General features: G+C 29.5%; 1 protein-coding gene across 5 annotated transcripts; it reads left to right on the forward strand.

Moving 5' to 3' along the window:
- Window positions 1-741: 741 nt before the first annotated feature.
- LOC113083299 (coiled-coil domain-containing protein 9B-like) lies at window positions 742-23,316 on the forward strand. Of its 5 annotated transcripts, none has more exons than XM_026254448.1 (13): window positions 742-1,002; window positions 5,222-5,328; window positions 5,541-5,645; window positions 6,459-6,584; window positions 7,825-7,935; window positions 12,251-12,420; window positions 16,739-16,776; window positions 16,864-16,911; window positions 18,231-18,324; window positions 18,745-18,778; window positions 19,959-20,295; window positions 21,319-21,383; window positions 22,508-23,316. In XM_026254448.1, the coding sequence occupies exons 2-13, from the start codon at window positions 5,224-5,226 to the stop codon at window positions 22,532-22,534; spliced, it is 1,260 nt and encodes a 419-aa protein (XP_026110233.1). In that variant the 5' UTR covers window positions 742-1,002; window positions 5,222-5,223; the 3' UTR covers window positions 22,535-23,316. The 5 variants fall into 5 exon arrangements, with proteins under 5 accessions (XP_026110233.1, XP_026110231.1, XP_026110235.1 ...); XM_026254446.1 differs by having other exon boundaries at window positions 743-1,002; window positions 5,212-5,328; XM_026254450.1 differs by having other exon boundaries at window positions 744-1,002; window positions 5,212-5,328; window positions 21,324-21,383.

Here is a 23,316-nt window from a genome sequence, read left to right on the forward strand (position 1 = left end):
AAAAAAAAAAAAACGTAATATTGTGAACTATTGTTACTATTTAAAATACTGGTTTTCTTTTTTAATATATTTTAAAAATATAATTTATTTCTGTGATCAAAGCTGTATTTTCAGCATCATTACTCCATCATTTTTATTTTTATATATATATATATATATATATATATATATATATATATATATATATATATATATATATATATATGTTTATTTATTTTACATTTTATGATTTGATCAATTCCTCATTTTTAGAAAGTGTTTAATTTACAATTGTTTTGTATTTATTCTTAATTTATTTATACTGCATTTTTATGATTTAATCAATTTTTTGAAAGTGTTTAGAATTTATTTTTTATTTATTCTTTGTTTGTTTATATAGCATTTTTATTATTTAATTAATTGCTATTTAGTTTTATAATTTATTTATTCACTATTTATCATTTTTATAATCTTTTTAGAAGTATTTTATTTTATTACAATTTATCATTTTCATTTATTTAGCTTTTTTATGATGCGATTATCCTTCCAACCCTTGTTTTAACCCTTTCCTATTAAGCAACAGCATGAGTGTGAGTGCGTTTTTGAATGAACTGTTCCTTTAAATTGACTATTGAGGCAGTTTTTCAAAAAGAGACAAATGCACCCATAGTTGAAAAAAAAACACTCTTGATTTCAAAATGTATTTCTTGAAGTTCTGCAATAATAAAAATGTACTTATTTGTGGAGTTCCTCAGGGGTCTGACAGCAGACGTGGGTGGGGTGGGCGAGTGAGGGGTAATTTTAACTATGAGTGAGAGCTTAGAGAGAGAGAGAGAGAGACTGCGCCGTACGGGCGAGCAGCACTAGGGCTTTTCTTTGCATTCAGAGATCTTGGCTCGCAGCCCAGCTGGTGTTTTTGTAATCAAGGCATGATCCGGGACTCCATGCGCTTCTTCCCCGAGCCGCGTCGGCTGCCTGCCGCTTGGAAGGATCCCAGATTTCCCTTCTGACATGAACAGAGCTGTGAGTGCCACTGATTCTCATTCCTCCACTTGCTTTTTCTCACTCTTTTGTACACATCTTTCCTTTTCCAGCAGTCTGAGGATGAGGATGGTCGCTGGATCAAAGCTGAAGAACGAGGCCTCGGTTTAGACACGAGAGCGTCCGTCAGCTGAGCGTTAGAGCCGCTGTGTTGGGCTTTTTGACATGTGATCCGTTCGGATGAGTGGGAAGCGGCGGCTGGAATGTTCCCTGTCCTTTTGCAGCACTGATGATTCACGCTGGCTCGTATTGCGCTGGATTTTCCTCCGTGTGTTTGTTTTGGTCCCCTGACAACCGAAAGTCTCTGTGAGTTCTCTGCGCACTTCTCAAATGTTCCTTTCAAACGATCCTTTATCGTGCGTTGAACACAGAAAGAGATTTTGTTGAAGTTGACACGAAAAAGGAAATTTGCTGACTCGCCTTCAGACCATCTGAGATTGTTTCTTCATCAGATTTAGAGAAATGTAGCATTGCATTGGGTATCTCAGCAGTGAATGGGTGCCGTCAGAATGAGAGTCTGATAAAAACATCACAATAATCCACAGCACTCCAGTCCATCAGTGAACATCTGGAGAAGACAAAACCTGAAACACATCCAGCATTAAGATGTTTATAACTCAAATATGAATCCATAATACACTTCCTCCAGTGAAAAGTGTTCTGGTCTGAATCAGGAGAGAAATCTGCACAGATCAAGCAGCGTTTAAACAGATCTAAACTAATGTGTGTCTGGATTTTGATGTGAGAGACAACAAGAGATGCACTTTTTCACTGGAGGAAGCGTTATTATAGATTATTGTGATGTTTTTATCAGACTCTCATTCTGACGGCACCCATTCACTGCAGAGCATCCATTGAAGAGACACTGATGCAATGCTACATTTCTAAAAACCATTTTTGGCTTTCGTGTTCCACAGAAGAGAGAAAGTCAAACTTGTTGTTTGCAAATATGTTTTTTAGCAACATGTGAATTATTAGTCTGCGTGTTTTTTCACCCAGACCTCTCGGTCCGGTCACACGGTTTAGTGAAACAGGAATGCTGGGAATCCTAACAAAGTTAAGATGTTTGGTGTCATCTGAAGCAGGACTTATTCGGTCAGTCTCTCTTTAAACAATCACAGTGCAATGAATATAGATCTGTTTATTACACTGAGATAAGGAATTAATTTATCTTCTTTGATTTGGCGAACTCTCTCTATTTCTGTTTATCACAGAAGGCCGAGCTGCTGAATAATGAGTGGGTGTTACTATGTAAATATATGCGGGGATATGTTAATGAGCTCATGGTTGTGACATCATAACATGGACATTTCTGAAGGAGATTGTGGAGGAGAACTGCATTTTGATTGGTGAAGTTAACTCCTTTCTGCCGATATTTCAATGTTTCTGTATTGATATTGTTTTAAGTCATGAAGCAGGTTTGTGTTCCTGAATTTGACGATGAATAACTTCAGCACAGTTTGCAGAGATATTAATAATAGTGCATTTTTTGTCTTTTAAAAATGCATATTTAACAATAGTAACTTAAGTTACTTGTAATTTATGTGCATTATCAAAAACAAGAACATCTGTGAAAAATATAATATACACATACAGTACAGACCAAAAGTTTGGAAGCATTACTATTTTTAATGTTTTTGACAGAAGTTTGTTCTGCTCATCAAGCCTGCATTTATTTGATCAAAAATACAGGAAAAACTGTAATATTGTGAAATATTATTACAACTTAAAATAACAGTTTTCTATTTAAATATACTTTAGAAAAATAATTTATTCCTGTGATGCAAAGCTGAATTTTCAGCATCATTACTCCAGCCTTCAGTGTCACATGTAACATCAGTCGATCACATGATCATTTAGAAATCATTCTAATATTCTGATTTATTATGAGTGTTGGAAACAGTTCTGCTGTCTGATATATTTGATCAATAAAAGGTTCAAAAGAACTGCATTTAATTTAAAAAAATATATAATAATATATTTTCTTTACTATCACTTTTTATCAATTTAACACATCCTTGCTGAATAAAAGTATTGATTTTATTTAAAAAAGAAAGAAAAAAAATTACTGACCCCAAATTACTGACCAGTAGTGTATATTGTTATTACTAAATATTTCTATTTTAAAAACATAGCTTCTTTATATTCATCAAAGTATCCTAAAAAAGTATTAAATGTTCTGAAAAAATATTAAGCAGCAGAACTGTTTCCAGCTTTGATATTGAATCATCATATTAGAATGATTTCTAAAGATCATGTGATAATGATCCTAAAAATTCAGCTTTGCATCACAGAAATAAATTATAATTTAAAGTATAATACATTTAAAAACAATTATTTTAAGTTGTAATAATATTTCACAATATTACATTTTTTTCTGTATTTTTGATCAAATTAATGCAGGCTTTATGAGCAGAAGAAACTTCTGTCAAAAACATTAAAAATAGTAATGTTTCCAAACTTTTGGTCTGTACTGTATATATAAAACAACCTCATTTTTCTATGGTGAAATTGAATTATTCTGACTGTTTGAGGCTTATTAAAATGAACCATTGGTCTTCCATTGTAGCATGCATTTAGAAACCACAGTTAAAACCTCAATACCGTGGTAAAAATGTATGGTTTCTAGGTATTTGTATGAAAAACAGTAGTCTGTTTAGTTTAAATGCACAAATGCTATAGCTTAATCAAAGAAATACTGTAATTATACTCTTTTAATACGTCTACATTAATAACATGATCACATTTCTTCCACTACACCATGGTGTAGCAGTAAATGCATGGTAAATGATGTGATTTGTAGGTGGAAAAGGCTTCTGATTGTATCGTTGCACACATATCGTTATGTTTTATCGCCCAGCTGTAGTTTGCAGGGATGAAAGCATCCTTGGACTGAGCTGAGCTGACTCTGTTCTCTCTCTGATCTCTGCAAGCCTCTTCAGATCCAGATTTACTCTGTGTGGGAGGATCACTGGCTTTCACTTTCTCAGAAACATCCACAGATTCAGCTTTTCCTGACGTGTAGTGAATAGGATGCTGTGCTAAACGTTTCTCTTCAGCTGTGGAGAAGTGTTCGTTCTCTCTTTCTGCGTCACACGCTCAGGCCGAGCTTCAGGAGTAAAGCAGAAAGGCCTAAATATGAGCCTAATGCATTTAAACAGGATTGCGATGTTAGAAATGCATTCATTTGTAAATTTAGACCCCTCTGATATCTGCTTTATTTTTTCCACAAATGCCCAATTATTATTATTATTTTATTGTATTTTTTCTTTTTTATTTCATTTTTTTCTGGATTCCAGTTTTTTTATTTAAAAATGTTTCTGGTTTTGTGTGTGTGTGTGTATATATATATATATATATATATATATATATATATATATAAATAACGCAAAACCCAAAAAAAAAAAAAAAAATGGAATCCAGAAAAACTGAGAAAAAAGTTTTGGGATTTTCTTCTTTTTTTTTTTTTTTTTTTGCCCTGTCAATTTGTAGACATTTTTAAAATAAAAGTGCCCTTATTATTTTTTTCTTAAAAAAATATTGATTCCATTTTTTTTTCCCAGGTTTAATTTAGCTGGATTCAAGTTTTTTTTTTTTTTTTGCTCTTGCTTTTTTTTTTCTGGATTAATATCCCCCCCCCCCCCCAGTTTATTTGTTACTGTTTTTTTTTCTTCTTCTTTTTTCTTTTTTTTTTCATTCTTTATTTTATTGTGGATAATTTTATTAATTAATGGTCAAAATATTTTTATTTATTTATTTTTTTTTTCATCAAAAAGCATGTCTAATTAATTGAAATCATGAACATCATACAATTTAACAGTTTATAAAAAAAAATGTAAAATACAAATATTATCATTATTATTATATATTCTACTCAAGATCCTGGGGTTATTGGATGTGTTCTGAGTGGCAGACTTTGAAGCTGTGGTCACGTGTGAAGGTCAGACGTCTTGAAACAGCTGATAGCATGAAGAGTTTAATGCGCTGAGCTCATGTTGCGGCTCGTAGCAGCTGATGCTAATAATGGCACGTCCATGTGCGCGATGGTAAAGAAACATGCAAACATTGTATTTGAGTTTCAGTCCTGAACGTTTTCTTCTGGGTCTCTAACATTTTATGTAACATTAATGCAGCCATATTTTGTGTAATTCTCCTTTTTCTGTGATCGTGACATGTTCATAAACTGTTCAGTGTCCCACAGAAATGATGATGATGATGATGAAGAAGAAGGAACACAAGGACGCAGAGCTGGATAAAAAGATCGAGGCCTTACGGAAGAAAAACGAAGCACTTATGAAACGCTACCAGGTGAAAACCTTGTACTCTCACATTTAAAATCTGTCAGAAAACACGCTCGATTAATTCAAATTTGCAAACTAAAACATTTAAAGTCACGGAACGCCATTCAGAAATCATTTTAGGTATTTATTTTGAAAGAAATAAAATGGTAAGAGGTCAGCAATCCCATAAAAAAGCACTTTTTGTGTATGGGCCTTGCGGAGTGTTATGATGTTCTGCAGGAAGTGGAGGAGGATAAAAAGCGGGCGGAACAGGAAGTGATGCCACTCCACAGCAGGAAGGGGAAGCCTGATGATCTGACCATCACCATCAACAAATCCTCCAACGTGAGCGGCTTTAAAACACAAACACGCTTCATTAGATGCAACTACATTCGCATTCAAAGTGATTAAAGGTGACATTTTATCAATAAGCGATATTTTGACATGTTATTGAACTGAACTGAATCAACATTGAACTGAATTGAGCTGAAAAAAGTCTTTTATCATCTGTTTTACAGCTGAAATAAAATTTGGTTCATAATTGGTGAATTTTAAATGAGTATTTTCCTGATTATTGCTGCTTTGAAACAATCTCTGTTTTATAAAGTGAACATTTATTTATTTATTAAAATAAATTCGATGACGTCTGAAACCTCGAGATATATTAAAAACGTTTAAAATAAGACAAAACAACTAGAAAAATGATATTTAAATTAATTCACCCCTTCAGCAACTGATTATTTTTTTATTATTTTTATTTATTTATTTAAAAAAAATTGAACGACCAGGAATCCCAAACCTATGTATATTTAAATAATAATAATAAATAAATCATAAATCCTTATCCAGTAAATCATAAACAACTGGAAAAGTCACAGGGCCTTCAAATGTTTTTGTGGACAGCAGATTTATAACTAAAACTAGTCTAGAACCATGAAAAACTCTTACTTTGAAAAGATATTATAAAAAATATTAAAAAGTTATTTTCTTGTAATTACTAGAAAAACACAAGCCTGATAAAATGATGAAAACACAACTACATTTCTAACACTTGATCTAAAATAAAATAGATTAAAGATACTAACCGGGGGATGTCGGAGTCAGAAAAAAAGATATGTGTAAAGGTTTTCAGTGTTGTGTGTAAATGTTTGAGTTCAGGATCGGCGTGTGGTGACGGAGCGCTCGGGACACGGAGAGAAGGAGAAGGATCCGGGATCGAGCGTCTTCAGCGTCGGGAGAGGAAAGAGACGACAGCTGCTCGTCACAACATCAGGAAACATCACGGTGAGACTCAACCGGACTAAAGTTATTAGAGACTCCATTCAGACCTTACATGTGAAGTCAAACTGGTCATGAGGAGCGCTTATAAACTAGCTCAACATAACAGTTCTTTTTTCAAAATTGAGATTTCTAAATCTTCTGAAAGCTGAATAAATCATCTTTCCATTGATGTATGGTTTGTTATTATCGGGTAATATCTGTCTGAGATACAACTATCTGAAAATCGGGAATCTGAGGGAGCAAAAAAATCTAAATATTGAGAAGATCTTGTTCAAATTAAGTCTTAGCAATACATATTACTGATCAAAAATTAAGTTTTGATATATTTACGATAGGAGCTTTACTAAATATCTTCATGGAACATGATCTTTACTTAATATCCTAATGATTTTTGGCATAAAAGAAAAATCAATAATTTTGACCCATGCAACATATTTTTGGATATTGCTACATAGAGACTCAAGAGTTTTCATTTTGCATTAAAAAAAAAGGAAAAAAATTAATTAATTAGACCATAAATATTAGTATAGTCATTTTACAGTTGTATTGTAAAATAAAATTATTTGTACATTATTTTTCATCAGGGACACTTTTTTTATTATTATTATTATTTAAAATTTTTGTTATTTCAATTTTTTAGTTTTGTTTTAATTTTAGTTTGTTTAAAAAAAAATTAGTTTTATTAGTTTTTGTTTTATAAAAATCTGTCTTTATAGTTATTTTTAAACATATATGGGAAAGATATTGAACATTTTAATTTATTTCTGTTAATGTTTATTTTTATTTGAACAAAAAGAAAAATACTTTCTTAAAATCAAATGTAAGTAATATAAAATATTAAACTTATAAAAAAAATTTTTTTTAAATTAACAATTTTTTTATTATTTTAACTAGTTGCACATTTTCATTTAGTTTCTTCTTGATTTACAAAAAAAACTATATAGACACAATATATAATTGAACCATCACTATAGTAATTATTTCTAATTGTGTTTAATATTTTTATTTAGTAATAATAATCATCATAATAAAATGAATAACAGTTATTATTGTTATATTCATACTGGTATATAATCACACTATTTTTTTCCAAATTGTCCAGTGAGGTGTAAATGAAAATCAAATTTTAAAGCACAATCACCATGCAATGATGCAATAATGCAATAATTTTTGCAGCCCAACTTTGAACGCATCCAGAAACATTAAAGCATGATTTGAGTGCGGTTTAATCCTGTTGTTTCAGGGGAAGAGGGTGTTTGGTGAACGAAAGGACAGAAACCTGAAGTCGTGCGCTGAAGAAAAGCTGGAGTCCAACATCACTCGAGAAAAAGAGTCGATAAAGAGAGTCACGCAGGTGAGCAGAGGTGCTCGAATCACTTCAGATTGATCATAAGATCGTTCATCAGGGCTCGCACACACCTGACGTCACATGATCGCTTAGTTACCTGCTTTACACTGCTGTTCACAAGTTTGGGGTTGGAGAGAAGTTTTTAAAAGGAGTCTATTCTGTTTATTTGATCAAAAATACTGTAAAAATAGTTAAATATTATTTCAATTCCAAATACCTGTATTCTGTGTGAATATCTGTTCAAATGAAATTTATTCTGGTGATTATAGAGCTGTATTTTCAGCATCATTCCTCCAGTCTTCAGTCACATGATCTTCAGAAATCAGGATAATAGACTGATTTGCTGCTCAAGAAACATTTCCGATTTATTAGCAGTGATGAAAATAGTAATATGTTTGTGAAAACGATGATGCATTTTATATTTCAGGAGTCTTTGATGAATAGAAAGTTAAATTGAATAGGGTTTATGTGAAATTATATAACAAATGTCTTTGGATGTCACTTTGGATGTAATTTTCAATGCATCCATGATGAATAAAAGTAGTATTTGTTTAAAAATAAATAAATAAAAACTGAAATGAAACTGAACTAAAATAAAATATATATTTAAAAAAAAAATTATTACATTATACATACATTATACATGCATTTACTGTCTTTTTTGATCAATGAAATGTGTCCTTGCTGAATATTTTTTTTTTTATAAACTTGAAATATTAAAAACATTTTATTTAAAAACACACTATATAGACATAACAAAATTCCCCCTAAAACTAATAAAAATGAAAACTTAATAACTTTGTTATTGAAAATCTAAAATACCAATTCAGCAGAAAGTACTCATTGAAAGCGTGCCGATCGCAGAAGTTCAGCGTCCTGTCTGTGAGAGAGTCGGGGCGTGCACAGATGTGTTTACACCCGGCGGGGCTGAACTGTCTGCGAGGCGGCTGCTGCTGTATAATGCAGTCCATTGTGTGTCCGAGCCGAGGAGCACACACACTCTTACACAGACGGATTCTCAGCAGCAGCAGCAGCGTCTCCATCATATGAGCTCAAACACAGAGATTTTAGCATTAATCAAACACTATTATAGCATTTATTAAGATTTTTAATTAGTGTTTTTTTTTAATCATTTCAGTTTTTATTTTAATTTTAGATTTAGTAATTATTTATTATTTTGAAATTCTTAAATTTAATTTATTTTTTGTACAATTTTAGAACTTAATAGGGCAGCATTTCACATTTTCAGTTCGTTTCGATTTTATAATAGTTTTAACAATAAATAAAATATTAGTCATTTTTATAATGTTTTTCTGTCCTTTTTTATATTTCAGTTCAGTTTTAATTTATATTTATATCATTATATTTATTAAGTAATTTTAGCCCCTCGACTTATTGTCATTTTCAAATTTTTGTTTAAAGTTTTTAATATCTTTATTTTATTTTTCTTTAGTTTTATTTATATTAACAAAAAAATGAATAGATTTTAATCAGAAAGCAAATTTTAATTAAATGCAAATTTAAAGTGTGTATTGTAACATTTTCAGAAAGTGACTGAACTGTATGAATCGGTCTATTAATATGAATTCATAATTAGTTTTTTCTCCTAAAATCAGCATGATTACAAGTGACAATCAAGTGTGATATAGATTTTTTTTACAACAGTTCAATAAACAAGAAAGTTATGTTTTAGAGGCCATATTGCCTGATTTTGCCAACAAAAATGATTCCAAAATTATTTTGCATTATTATGCAAAACGCATACTTTTCATGTCTTCCCCTTTAAATGCAAATGAGCTGGTGCTCCGAGGGAAGAGGGCGGAGCTTCAAGAGATCAAGCTCCTGCAATAATGTCCAGCCTTTACGAATAAACATTCCTCTATTAGTACAAGCCTGTTATCTTTACAGAAAACACACTCAGATTAAAAATCAGTCATCTGATATCTGAACTGTGCATAAATAATGCACTTTATTAATTACTCAGATGGGGTTGATACAAAATAACTCATGGTGCCATACTATTACAAACTTACAATATTTAAACATCATGCATTTTAACTTCAGGTTAATGCATTCATGTTGCATTAAACAGTGTGTAAATACATGGAAAAGCCACTTCAGATGCAGCTTCTGTTTCTTCTGCATTGCAAAGATGAATATTGTTGTTGATTAAATTTGCTTGTAAACAGCCCAAATGTTTAATTATTCAAATTGACTGATTAAAGTGCGAATTTTGGACTTAAAATGGACACTTTTAGAAAAAATAAACGTTTTATAAAGGTAAAAATGTCCATAATTGGAAAAAATCATAGCACAAAAAAAAAAAAAAAAAAAAAAACATTCGGCAAAAACCATAAAATCCCAGGTAATATTGATATAATTTTTTTTTTGTCAATACCGCACACACATATGATTACACACACATTATTTCAGTTGTAATTATTTTAGTACATAAAATAAAACTCCTGGCAAGTAGATGAAATTATTATTTATTATTATTATTATTTAATTATTTAATTATTATTATTGTTATTTTCATTATTATTATTATTATTGTTGTTGTTTATTATTAACTATAATAACCCTCTATAACACAACCTGTCTGTCTATGTTGAAATCTGTCTGATTTAACTGAAATGCCATATAGTTTGCATAAAGTGTTTTTAATTGTATTGATTATTGTTATTTATTATTTGCATAGGCATAAGAATTGAGAACTGCTATATTTTATCCCATAATTTCTAAACGGGTTTGAGTGTTCATCATAATGTAGTTAATTCAGTGTTTTTTCGTGTATTTATCATTAACGATCCTGAACTGTGAATGGACAGAGCTACACATGCACACGTCACAGGGAGTTAAACATACTTTTCTCTAATAACAGCGTCCTGATTCATCACTGTTTGATCTGATTGAATTCTTTTCCTGATTGACGTTTTCTAGGCACCAGCTGCGATCATGACGTCACTACAGCCAGTGTACTGCTTGCGTTTATCCACACGAGGGCAGTGTTTCTGTGCAGAAATCAAAGCAGATTGTTTTTAGCAACAGCCAAAACATTAACCTTTGTACTGAAATATAGATGGAGCATTAAACCCTTTTACCTGCCATGTAGAAAATGCATTTTGCTATAAAAAAAAGCACAAAAAAAAATAGGTTTAATAATAATAAACGCAAATTATGAATATTTAATGTGCATCTCTTTGTGGTGTATGTTATGTGCTTATGCGATATCCCATTTTGGTTTCAACATTAAATTAAATTCACAAAAAATATTTAATGTACACTAACACTCTTTATTTATGTAAAGTTTTTTATGTTAAGAAGTTTCTTCTGCTCAACAAGCCTGCATTTATTATATATTATATATTATATATATATTTTTACTATTTAACATAACTGCTTTATATTTGAATATGTGTTAAACTATAGCACAGCTGTATTTTCAGCATCATTCCTCCAGTCTTCAGTGTCACATGATCCTTCAGAAATCATTCTCTTATACTGATTTGCCGATCAAAAACATGTTATATTCAAATGTTATTTAAAATATTAAAATATTTCACAATATTACTGCCTTTTCTGTATTTCGGGTAAAATAAATGCAGGCTTGGTGAGCAGAAGAGACTTCTTTAAAAAAAAAAACATAAAAAATCATACTGTTCAAAAACACTTGACTGGTAGTTTACATAGAAAGCATATTAAATATAAGTAAAGTGTCTACTTTATTGTTTCAAATAACTTTTGTGCAAATATAAGATGTCTCATCGTCATTTAGTGTTATGCAAAAATTAAACAGCATGCTTATTCTGACCCGTACCTATTAAAATATAAAAAATAATTCGAATTTTAATCATATTTTAAATGATATCTTTTTGACAAATCTAGCGTTTTAAAGAATAGCAAAGAGTTCAGTATTTGGCAGCTGGATTGTGATCCTTTTAATGTTGTATTATGATTCTTTGAATGATATTTCACTGATATTTATGCAAAAATAATATGTGAAAAAAGACCAAATTGAAAGCTGCATTCAACGTTTTGATGCTTGATGTCTGAAATCAGAGGGTTGTGATTTCTGATTATTAAAATGCATTGCTAAGAATTCATGTGAACACCTTAAAAGATGATTTTCTCAATATTTAGATTTTTTTGCACCCCAGATTTTCAAATAGTTCCATCTCAGACAAATATTGACCGATCATAACAAACCATGCATCAATGAAAAGATGATTTATTCAGCTTAATTCCTGCTCCTCTTGACTGGTTTCGTGGTCCAGGGTCACATCTCTGAATGCTCTTCACTGTATTCGACTCTTTTCAGGTCACAGAGGCCATCGCTGACCTGAACCTGGTCTCATCCCAAGAAGAGCAGCTGGAGTATCTGCGGTGGAAGAAGGAGCGCGAGGAGATCGACCGTGAGCGTGTGGCTCGACACAAGACCGCTGAAGGCCAGTGGAGGAGAGCCTGGGACATGGAGAAGACCGAGCTGATGTAAGCCTGATTTCTTCTTTGGTTTGTGCACACAGTAAACTCATGCATACATAAATCCCAGCTGTTTGAGTCCTAATGGCATCATTATTGTCTGTCTGTAGGTTCATGTGTTCAAATCATGTCTTCATTGATTCTGGACAAAATTATTCATAGATTACCAGAAAAATAATAGACATTTTTTCCCTTTTTTCCCTATTTTTTAGGCGCAAAATTATCCGAATTAGAGTTAATATTGTGTTAATGTGTTAATATTATTTTGATATTATAATGTAATAAAGTAATAAAAATCCTAAGCATATAGTAAATAAATGTTAATTAATATTACTCAGCTTAAAATAGCTTAAAATAAAGTGCAATCAATAATTATTAAAATACATTTTTGGTTTTCAGCCAAGAATTTTAATTTCGGTGAAAATGAAGATTTACACTTTTATAAAGTTATTAATTAAGTCATTACTTATATTTCCATCCATGCATTTTTTTATGCAAAATTTAGGATATTACATTTAAAAAGTTGAAATGTGCATCAAATATATATATATAAAAAAAAAAAAGATTTGCTAAATTGAAGCGATCGTCATTTGTTATGTGGGAAAAAAGCCACAGATTTAAAATATTTAGGCCTTGATTTAAGATTAATGTATTAGAATTGCATATAAAATTCCCTACAATTTTTATTAAATGATATTAACATTAAACAAAAGAAAACTTATCAACTAAACCAGCCAGGCATTTATTAAACCGATCAGATTTCTGCACTAAAATAAAAATGCTATAGTTTAAATTATTATTTTTAAATAAAACATGAAAATAGTTAATTTATTTGATTTTATTTAAATAATCATATTTATGAACTGTGTTTATTCAAATTGCTTAAAATTAGCATAAATCTGTTCACAGTGACAATAATTACTTTAATTAAAAAGCATGAAAATGATTATGGTTATGATTTTATATATGATTAGCTGTGGGGCAAGCAATATTCAGTTAGTTAAAAAAACACTGAAACTATTTGGATTTATTGATGATTAATATAAAAACACAGTTATTGTGTTTATTAATTAACACACAATTTTACATGCAATTCAAAAATATATACTGTATTTTCCGGACTATAAGTCGCACTTTATTTCATAGTTTGGCTGGTCCTGCGACTTAGTCAGGTGCGACTTATTTGTCAAAATTAATTTGACATGAACCGAGAGAAATGAACCAAGTGTTCACATTACCATCTCCAGCCGCCAGAGGGCGCTCTATGCTGCTCAGTTCTCCTGTAGTCTACACTGAAGACATAGAGCGCCCTCTCGTGGCTGGAGACGGTAATGTTTCTTGGGTCTAAATGAATGCGACTTATAGTCCAGTGTGACTTATATATGTTTTTTTTTTTTCCTCATCATGACGTATTTTTGGACTGATGCGACTTATACTCTATATACTCTATATAAAATATGGTACATATTTTTTACAACAATTTCTATTTTTATTGATAATTTGTGTTGAGTTTTCCCAGGAAGCGATGATTTTGTTCTCTTGTGATGGAAACGTTGCAACTTTTTAATGCAATATTCTCATTTTTGCCAATGTTTCTACCTAATAAGTAGCCTAAAACAATATCAAAATAGATACTGGAGCTGTACTATATTAATATAGTAATTTTTTTGTAATTGTCTAAATTTGCAGCAGTAATATCACATTATGATAATTATGCAAAAGAATCATGGCCATTGGGAAAACGTTGCGATGCACAATTCAGATCTGAGTTTAATATCTCACTCTGACAGATGTTTTGGGAGCAGGGTGCAGAAGGGTTCGTAATTGACTCCTGTTTAATGTGACAGAGGTGATAAAAGCTCCGTGTTTACGCTCTGAAGACTGTTAAAGCTTCACGAATAAACACGAGCTGATACAGAAGAACTAGGAAAACAGAGACTCATATCGAAACCTCTTATATACATGCTTCTGTTCTGGGAATGTTTCTGAATCACGTCTCTTGTAAAAGCGAGTGGGATTTGGGGTCAGATGCTCATGAGACATGATGACTTTAATTTAAGGAATTGAATCAAACTTTATTAGAGTTAAAGGTCATTCTGGAAAAGCCACATAGTCTTTGTCATGTGTTTGTGGCAGAAATTCAGTATTATGTTTTTTACTTGATTTTTTTTTTTTTTATTTGTAAATATTTTTTTATAAGTCAGCATGAAATTAAAATGAATTTGGTTTATTTTAATCATTTGTGTTCCCAATCTGATATAGTGGTTTAACTTGAAGAAATTATGACGGAAATATTTCACTATTGTACAGTATTCACTTCTTTAATAATAATATGGTAATTTTTATTATTATTATTAATGATGATAATAATAATACAGTTTATTAAACACATTTTATATTTATAATTTTAAAGGAATATCAGTTTTTCATGAACATTTAATTAATTTAATTAATTATTTTAATTATTATTTTCCAAAACAAGTAAAGAAATTTTATTACATTTTATTTTAATTTGTTTTCAAAAGATTAATTAAATTGTTAGTTTTGTCTGTTCATATGATGACCACCATTTTTGATAATAAATTCGCATTAAATCATAAAACACAAAATGCTAAATAATAATATTAATAATAATATAATAAAATGCAACATATCATAAGGCAGTTTTACTAAAACATTTGTAATTATTATATTGCTTAAGCTTTATGAAATAAATTGATTAAACATCTTTTTTGCTTATTAACATTTAATTCAATCATCAACAGATCAGAAAAGTTTAAAACTGAAAACACAGATATTAAAAAAAATATTTCACCTCTTTAAATAACATTTGCTGACTTTTACCAACCAAGCTTATTTTTACTAAATATTTTAAATACTCAGAAATTACATTCTGAAAGTAAAATGGGTATTTAATGCTGTTTTGTGCTGTTTTACTCTGTAATTGTATGTCTAATATCTTCTCTAAGATTACCACCTAATGGATTTGCATAATAATATGTAGCTCCGCCCCAAACTCACGTGATTGGTCGAGCCAGAAGTTGACATGTCAGGCCTCTTGTCAGCAGCTTACCTGAACTGAGATGTCAAAAATGAAAAGAATTAAGCATTGAAAGTCTTTAGTGGTAATTAATTTCTAGTTATATGGAAGGGTTTTCATAGAGTAAGGCTTCTGTGGATCTCTTGTGTTTTCTGTGTATAATGATGTCATCATCATCAAACCTGGACATGACGAACCACAAACAAGCTTCAGGTCAAATGTCAATAAAAGTCTGGGAGTCTTCCGTGTCTCAGATGGGTTTCTCCCCTGTGAGCACTATTGAGTGGACGGGACAGGGGGTTATTTTTAGGATGCTTTGAATGCCTTGCCTTATTTGGGACGGTTTGAAGGACTAGAGATCGTTCGGAGCCGCGAGACGCTTCAGGGACGATCGTTTCGTGGGAGGCTGAAGATAGAAAAACACTCGAGAGCAGAACAATCACGTCACAGTCGTATATCATCCCTGTACTTCTAGATCATGTTTTACTCCAAAATCAAGAAAGAAAAAATTATTATAATAATTTTATATATATATATATATATATATATATATATTTAAAAATGTATATTATACTTTTTTTTTATTATAATTTTGATAATTTATATCTCTATATTTAAGTTAAAAATATAAATGAGAAATAATATAAATAAATTATATTTAAATTAGAAATACAATTTTACTTAAAATATAAGTTGTTTATTATTAAATATATACAAAACATCTAATATTATTAATAATAATAATATTAATAATATAAACACTAATATTAATTTTAACAATAATAATAATCTAATATTATTAATTTAAATAAAATATATTTAATAGTATAAATATACTAAATTATATTTAAAAAATAAAAATTACTAAATTACTATATATATATATATATTTTTTTTTTTTTTTTTTTTTTTTTTTTTTTTGTCTTTAAGAAAGCACTACAAGGAAATCTTATTGGTCCCAAAATAAGCTTAATTTTCTTTATCCAGATTGTTATTTATTAATTTTTTATTTCTTTAAAATTTCCTGAAAAAAAAAAAAATTTCTTTCTTTTCTTTTTTTTTCTTCTTTTTTCCAGTAGCTTTTCCTGTTTTGATTTTCGAAGAGGGGCAGATACAGATCGATGAAATGTAATAATATCAAAACATTTTAAAGGTTTTGCACAGTTGGTATCCCTTTTCAACTCTATTTCATGTTTAAGATTTTGACGAGTGACTGATCTTCTGGACAGAAACAGCTTGTGTTAATGTTGATCTGCGTCTGTGTGTTTGTTCTGATGTTATCTGTAGGTTCTCTGAGAAGGAACTTGAAGGAGCATCAAACAGAGGTGAGCATATTAACAATATTTATATTTATGTTGTGCTTTCTGTGTGGATTGAATTTTGCATCTGTATTAATTATGGTTGATTTATAGGAGGTCGAAACACTAGGAGAGGAAATTCGAGGGCAGAAGGATCCAGAGGTGCGTAAAACTTAAACTTGTGATCATATGGACTAAAAAATAAAGCATGGACCGTCCAAATCTTCATTAGCAGTAAGTTTAATGCTTGGGTGTTCAAATTTGCATTAAAGTTGTATTGATATTAGAAATTAAACACTTAAAAAGAAGATATGTATAAATAAAACATTGTATTTTCTGTCTTAGTTAAAGCTTTAGTGTGTGCATGTGTGCGTGTGTGTGTGTGTGTGATAAAAATGTGCTAAATATTTTCACAAATTAATATTGGAAACTTATATATAAAATATATTAAATTATATATAAATAGAATTAAATATAAAAAGCTTTTTATAAAATGTGTTTACTCACAGCTTATATAAAATATTACATTGTACATTAATTAAAGATTAAACATATTGCATTTAAACATATTCAATATAAAAAATATATATGAAAATATTAAGTACAAATTTAAGCTAAATTAATATTGGGAACTTACATAAAAATATTTGATTATAAATATAAATTAATTAAATATAAAATGCTGAATTTACAAATATTTAATATAAAAAATATTATTTACTTTATGAAATTTACTTCATTGGAAGCTTATATAAAATATTACAATATATATAGAAAAAGTATATATAAATATTAAATTAATAAAATAGAACATAAAAATATTAAATTAAAATTTGAGTAGAATTTTCTTTGAAAGCTTGTATATAAACATTTTAAATTATATATAAATTAATTAACATTAAACAATATTATATTAAATTATATATACATTTTATTTTATTAAATATAAAATGGTAAATGTATATAAAAATGTATACTTGTTTACTTTATTAAATTTACTTAATTGGAAGCTTACATAAAATATTGTATATAAAAACAAATATAAAAATACTAAATTACAAATATTGAACAAAAATATTAAATTAAAATGTGAGCTCATTTTTTCTTTAAAAGCTTATATATACAAATATTAAATTATAAATAAATAAATTAACATTAAATAATATTATATTAAATTATATATAAATAAAATGTAATTAAATATAAAATGATAAATGTAAAATATTTATTATATAGAAAAATTACTTAATAAAATAAAATACTAAATAAAAAATACAGAAAACCAAAATTTTAAAAACTTTAAAAGCTTATATATAAAATATTAAATTATATATAAATTAATCAATATTAAATTAAACAATATTATATTAAATTATTATATCAACAGTATATACAAATCTGAAATGATGCAGTCACCGTGGCTCTGTGTTATTAACAGAGAGTTCATGAAATCATATTGTGTGTTGTGTGTTTTTCTTTAGGTGGACAGCAAGCGTCGGACAGGAAGAGGAAGTGTGTTCCAGTGGTGGGCAGTAAAGCCAAGGGTAAAGAGCGTCTGACGGGTCGAGCCAGGAGGTAAACTGACCTCAAACTGCTCACAAAGCCATTATAGCATACATTCAGCCCCATTCAGAGGATGCTGGGAAATGCTTTCAGAGCAGTTTACGGTTTTGAGCGTTTCCGCTCTCATTAACGCTTCTGATCACATGACCTCCGCTTATTAAGAGCTCCTTATTATACAGTTAATGCATGTTCATTTACTCTTTACACACAGACTGATGCTATTATAGAAGATATCAAGCATTAAATGTATTTATTTAATTAAAGACTTTATTAATTATGGCATCTAAGATCACCAACTGACTTTTTCACTGAATTAAATAACAATATATATTTTTTTACAATTACTATTTTAATGGCTAAATTAATATATCTATTTACTGTATGCTAATTAAGAGCTAATTGCTAATAATTGTTTTGGTTTTGTCCTGATAGGTGGGATGCTAAAGAGCAGGAGGAGCATCTGAAGGTGAGTTATTATTATTACTTTAATTAGAATTTGGGACGAAAATGTGCTGAATTTTCATGAAAGTAGTTATGTAATAAAATATAATAATAGTTTTAAATATAGACTTTAAATTCAGTCTCATTTAGATTTTTTATTTAAGATTTTGGGGTCACGTCTGGACATGTTTTCACAAAATTTACTCAGGTTTGGGACGAAAATGTGCTTGTTTTTTATTAAAATAATTTCAGAAAAAAATATAATAATAGTCATAAATATATAATATATATAATATATAATATATATATATTTCTAATTATGTCTTCTTTTTAACTTCTATATAATATTATATATATATATATATATATATATATATATATATATATATATATATATATATATATATATATATAATCACAATAAAATGTATTAATAGTCCTAAATATAAGCTTCAAATTCTGCCCTATTTATATTTTGATATTTTGATTTTCAGGATAATTTCTAGACACTTTTTCATGGAATTCGCTCAAAAATAATAAAGTTTGGGATGAAAATGTGCTTAATTTTTCTGAAAATAATTTCACAATAAATTATAGTAATAGTCATAAATATAGGCTTCAAATTCTGTTTTATTAATATTTTTTTTATTCTTATTTTAGGGTAACTTTCATGAAGTTGCAAGACATTTGAGATAAATATGTGCTTCATTTTTATAAATATATATATGCACAATATAATATATTAATAGTCCTAAATATAGGCTTTAAATTTGGTATTATCTAGATTTTTATTTATTTATTTATTTATTTTTTGAGGGGGAGGTAACTTCTAGACATGTTTTCATGAGATTCACTCCGGTTTGGGATAAAAAAATGTGCTAAATATTTTCACAATAAATTATAATTATATTCATAAACATAGGCTTCAAATTCTGTTTTATTAATAATTTTTTATTCTTATTTTAAGGTAACTTCTAAATATGTTTTCATGAAGTTGCATGACATGTAAGATAAAAATGTGCTTCATTTTTATGAATACATATATATGCAAGATATAATATATTAATAGTCCCAAATATAGGTTTATTATTAATTTAGATTTAGATTTTTGGAGATAATCTCTGGAGGTTTATATGAGATTCACTCAAAACCGTTCAAGTTTGAGGTTATACATATATATACACCTGTTGGCTGGTTTCTATCAGGTGTGTCCAGAGAGCAGTTTGCAGGAGTTTTTAGAGGAACTGGACGCTCTTTGTGCTCCGGAAGTGGAGCGTGTCAATCCAGAGACTGATGATGAAAACACAAAGCCACGTGCGTCTGTCGCAGACCACAACAGAAGTGTTTCGTCGTCCGTTCTCAAGGCCAGCTTCTCAGAGAACAGTGATACGGATGGCACAGAAACAGCTTCACAGCTCCAGAACGGCTCTGTGGAAGAAGACCGACTCAATCCGCTTCCTGAAGGAAGTGAAGCGTCGTGTCCCAAACCGGACGAGAAGCAACCTGTCGAACACACCGAAAGCTGCTCTCACAGAGGAAACGGTGCGTGAACATCGCTTGCGTGTTATGTTCCTCATGCATCCCTGACCAAAGAGCGCGAGAGTTGTTAAACCTCCATGCATTTTAGTTTTAACATTAACAGAATTACTGTGCACTCCAAGTATATGCTTTTGTCAGACTGCGGTATTTCAACATTTTTAATTGTTTAAAACCTGAATTTGTGGTGGAAAACTACATTACCCATAATGCTGTACGGGAAGTTTGAGCCGGAAAGCTCCGCCCACTCCTGCGAATGATGTCATCGAGTCAATCTCGCTTTGCTGTCAGAATACTCATATTTTGTAACAAACTTAAAACATCAACATCTTTAAATGAATATTTGTTAGTTTTTAATTCCGTAATTCGCAATGCTTCAAGGGATTGTAGTTTTTTTCCCCTCACTAAAGTCTTTGTCTCTTGGTCTGATTTTCAAATCAAAGTTTGTAATGATGATTGTTATTAGTAGTAGTATTTAATAACAATTAAAATTACTATTGAAATGTTCAATGTGAAATAAAAAAGTTGATATTTAAGGAAAAATAATATTAAAATACATTTTATTTTACATAAAGTAAAATAAAAAATTCCAGACAAGTGTTATTTATATTGGGTTTTATTAAGATTTTGATAATTATTTTCCCCATTTTTATATATATATATATAAAAAAATATTTTTTACATTTTTAGGTTTTATTAATTTATTTGTGTGTTTGTCACTTTCTGCCATTTATTTTTAATTCATTTTTTCTTATTTTTTTATGTTAAACTAAATGAAAATTAGAGAATGTTGTATTGGCAACTTAGTGATTTATTATTTTATTTATTTTCAGGTAACATTTTGTTTATTTCTAGTAACTTTTTTTTTAAATTATTATTAATATTTTAGTTTTAGTTTGAAATCCAGCAACACTGAAAACGTGGCCAGCACCAATGCACTCGTACTATAAACTGAAATGATTGTGATGCTGTGTGTGTGTGTGTGTGTGTGTGTGTGTGTGTGTGTGTGTGTGTGTGTGTGTGTGACAGAACAGCTGATGGACTCGGCTCTGTCTCTCCTGACCCTGGATCCGGTCGAGTCTCTCTCTGATGTGGTGAGTGTGCTGCAGATTTAAAGCGTCTCGCCTCACAGGATTTATCGGATTTATCCAGTGCTTCAGAAATACCCTAGAAAGCAGTACTACATATGAAACCAGGACAGTTATTCATCCTGCGATGTACAGAGCACAGTTACATCAGTTTTTAAATGGTTAAATGCAACACTACGGTCCATTTCTGGCATTTTCACATTGATCTAGAGCTGCACGACTCGGGGACAATATCAAAGTGCAGTTTTTCTGCTAAAACTGTGATTTAAAATGCATTTAAAAGAATGTGAGGCTGCTGTTTTTATTTAAGACTTCAATTGTATAGCTAAAAGATTGTGATTTTATGGCTATAAATCAATAATTATTGTTATTATTATTATCAATAAATAAAACAAACATATATATATATATATATATATATATATATATATATATATATATATATATATATATATATATATATAAAATATGAAATAAAAAATATTATTTTTGTAGGAAAAATAATATAATCATTTTATTTTACACTTAAAATTACAAAAATAATATTTATGTCTGTCTCATGACAGGCCTACATAAATGCTCGAAGAGTTAATGTTTATTATTATTATTATTATTATATAAAAAATATAACTATCAACAATATTTTGAATTCGGCATATATGTATAAAAATACATTATAAAAAATAAAAAATACACAAATAAAAATACACATAATTAAATTAAAAAGTAACACATATTACTATTTTATTATTTCAATGTAAAATAGAAAGTATTTAGGAAAACTATATAATAATTTAAAGTGTGCTAAACAAGTATTGTGTGCTAATAATTATAATCATTACTAAATATATTTCATTTTGAAACAAAAATATGTACATTTAAGACATTTTTTATATTAATTAAAATGTATATATATAAAATACAATATTACTTTTTGTTTGTTTGTTTGTAATGTTACAAAATGTAACACAATATAAATATTTAAGTTTCCTATAAATAATCATATAGTAATATATTGTCATATAAATAATCATATAGTAATATATTGTAATGTGTCATGCATCCATTTAATCGTGTTAAAATATTTTTATTTATTTTAAAATGTCTTTCTTTTCTTTTTTTTTTTCCAGGTCAGAGAGAATGGGAAAGTGGTTTAGACAGGAAATGATGTCACTCACATCCGGAGCGAAGCGTCACACAGAAGAACAGAAATATCATTGGCTCACGCAGAGTTAATCTAAACTCTTTTTGGGAGCGTTTGAGTGGCGGGTCATGTTATCGGATGGTATCTTCTCGTAGGTTAAAGATTGTTAATGTTTTAACGCACATTTAACCTTCTTCTGAGACCGCAAACCCAAGGTCCGGTGGTTTTTGGGGGGTCTTTGGTGGGATTTCAGTCTAAAAGCACTAAAACGGCTTGAATGTCTATCTTTAGAGGAAGAAACCCATAGACACAGAGTGCATTTAGACTTAACCAGCACACTAACTGACTTAAACTAGTACTCACTCATATATCTCTGACTGTTCTTCATTAACCAGTATGTTAATTAGCACTTTAGTGTGGTATGAATGAACCATGTGTTTGATTTAACTCTTGAGGTCTAAATGATTGTCGAGTGTTTTGGACAGGACTGAGTTTTGGTCTCTGGTTTTCTGCTCATAACCTGGTGTTTGTTTGATTGTAAATGGAAATACATTTGAATTGCACCAGTCCTGATAAGTTTAACTTGTTACTGTTTGAAGAATGCACTTAAGGGTTTAATAATTGATTTTTTTATTTTGCTGTCACTTTCATGAAGTACTCTGTGTTCATTTGCTTTTGAAATGAATGTAGAAATATAAATAATAAGCGTTATAAAAATTTACCAGCCCTGTGCTGCGATGTTTGCACTGATTTCACTGCACAAATTATTAAAATGCACTAAAATTATACCTACAA

The sequence above is a fragment of the Carassius auratus genome, unplaced genomic scaffold (assembly GCF_003368295.1).
Source record: "Carassius auratus strain Wakin unplaced genomic scaffold, ASM336829v1 scaf_tig00037688, whole genome shotgun sequence".
Lineage (NCBI taxonomy): Eukaryota > Metazoa > Chordata > Actinopteri > Cypriniformes > Cyprinidae > Carassius > Carassius auratus.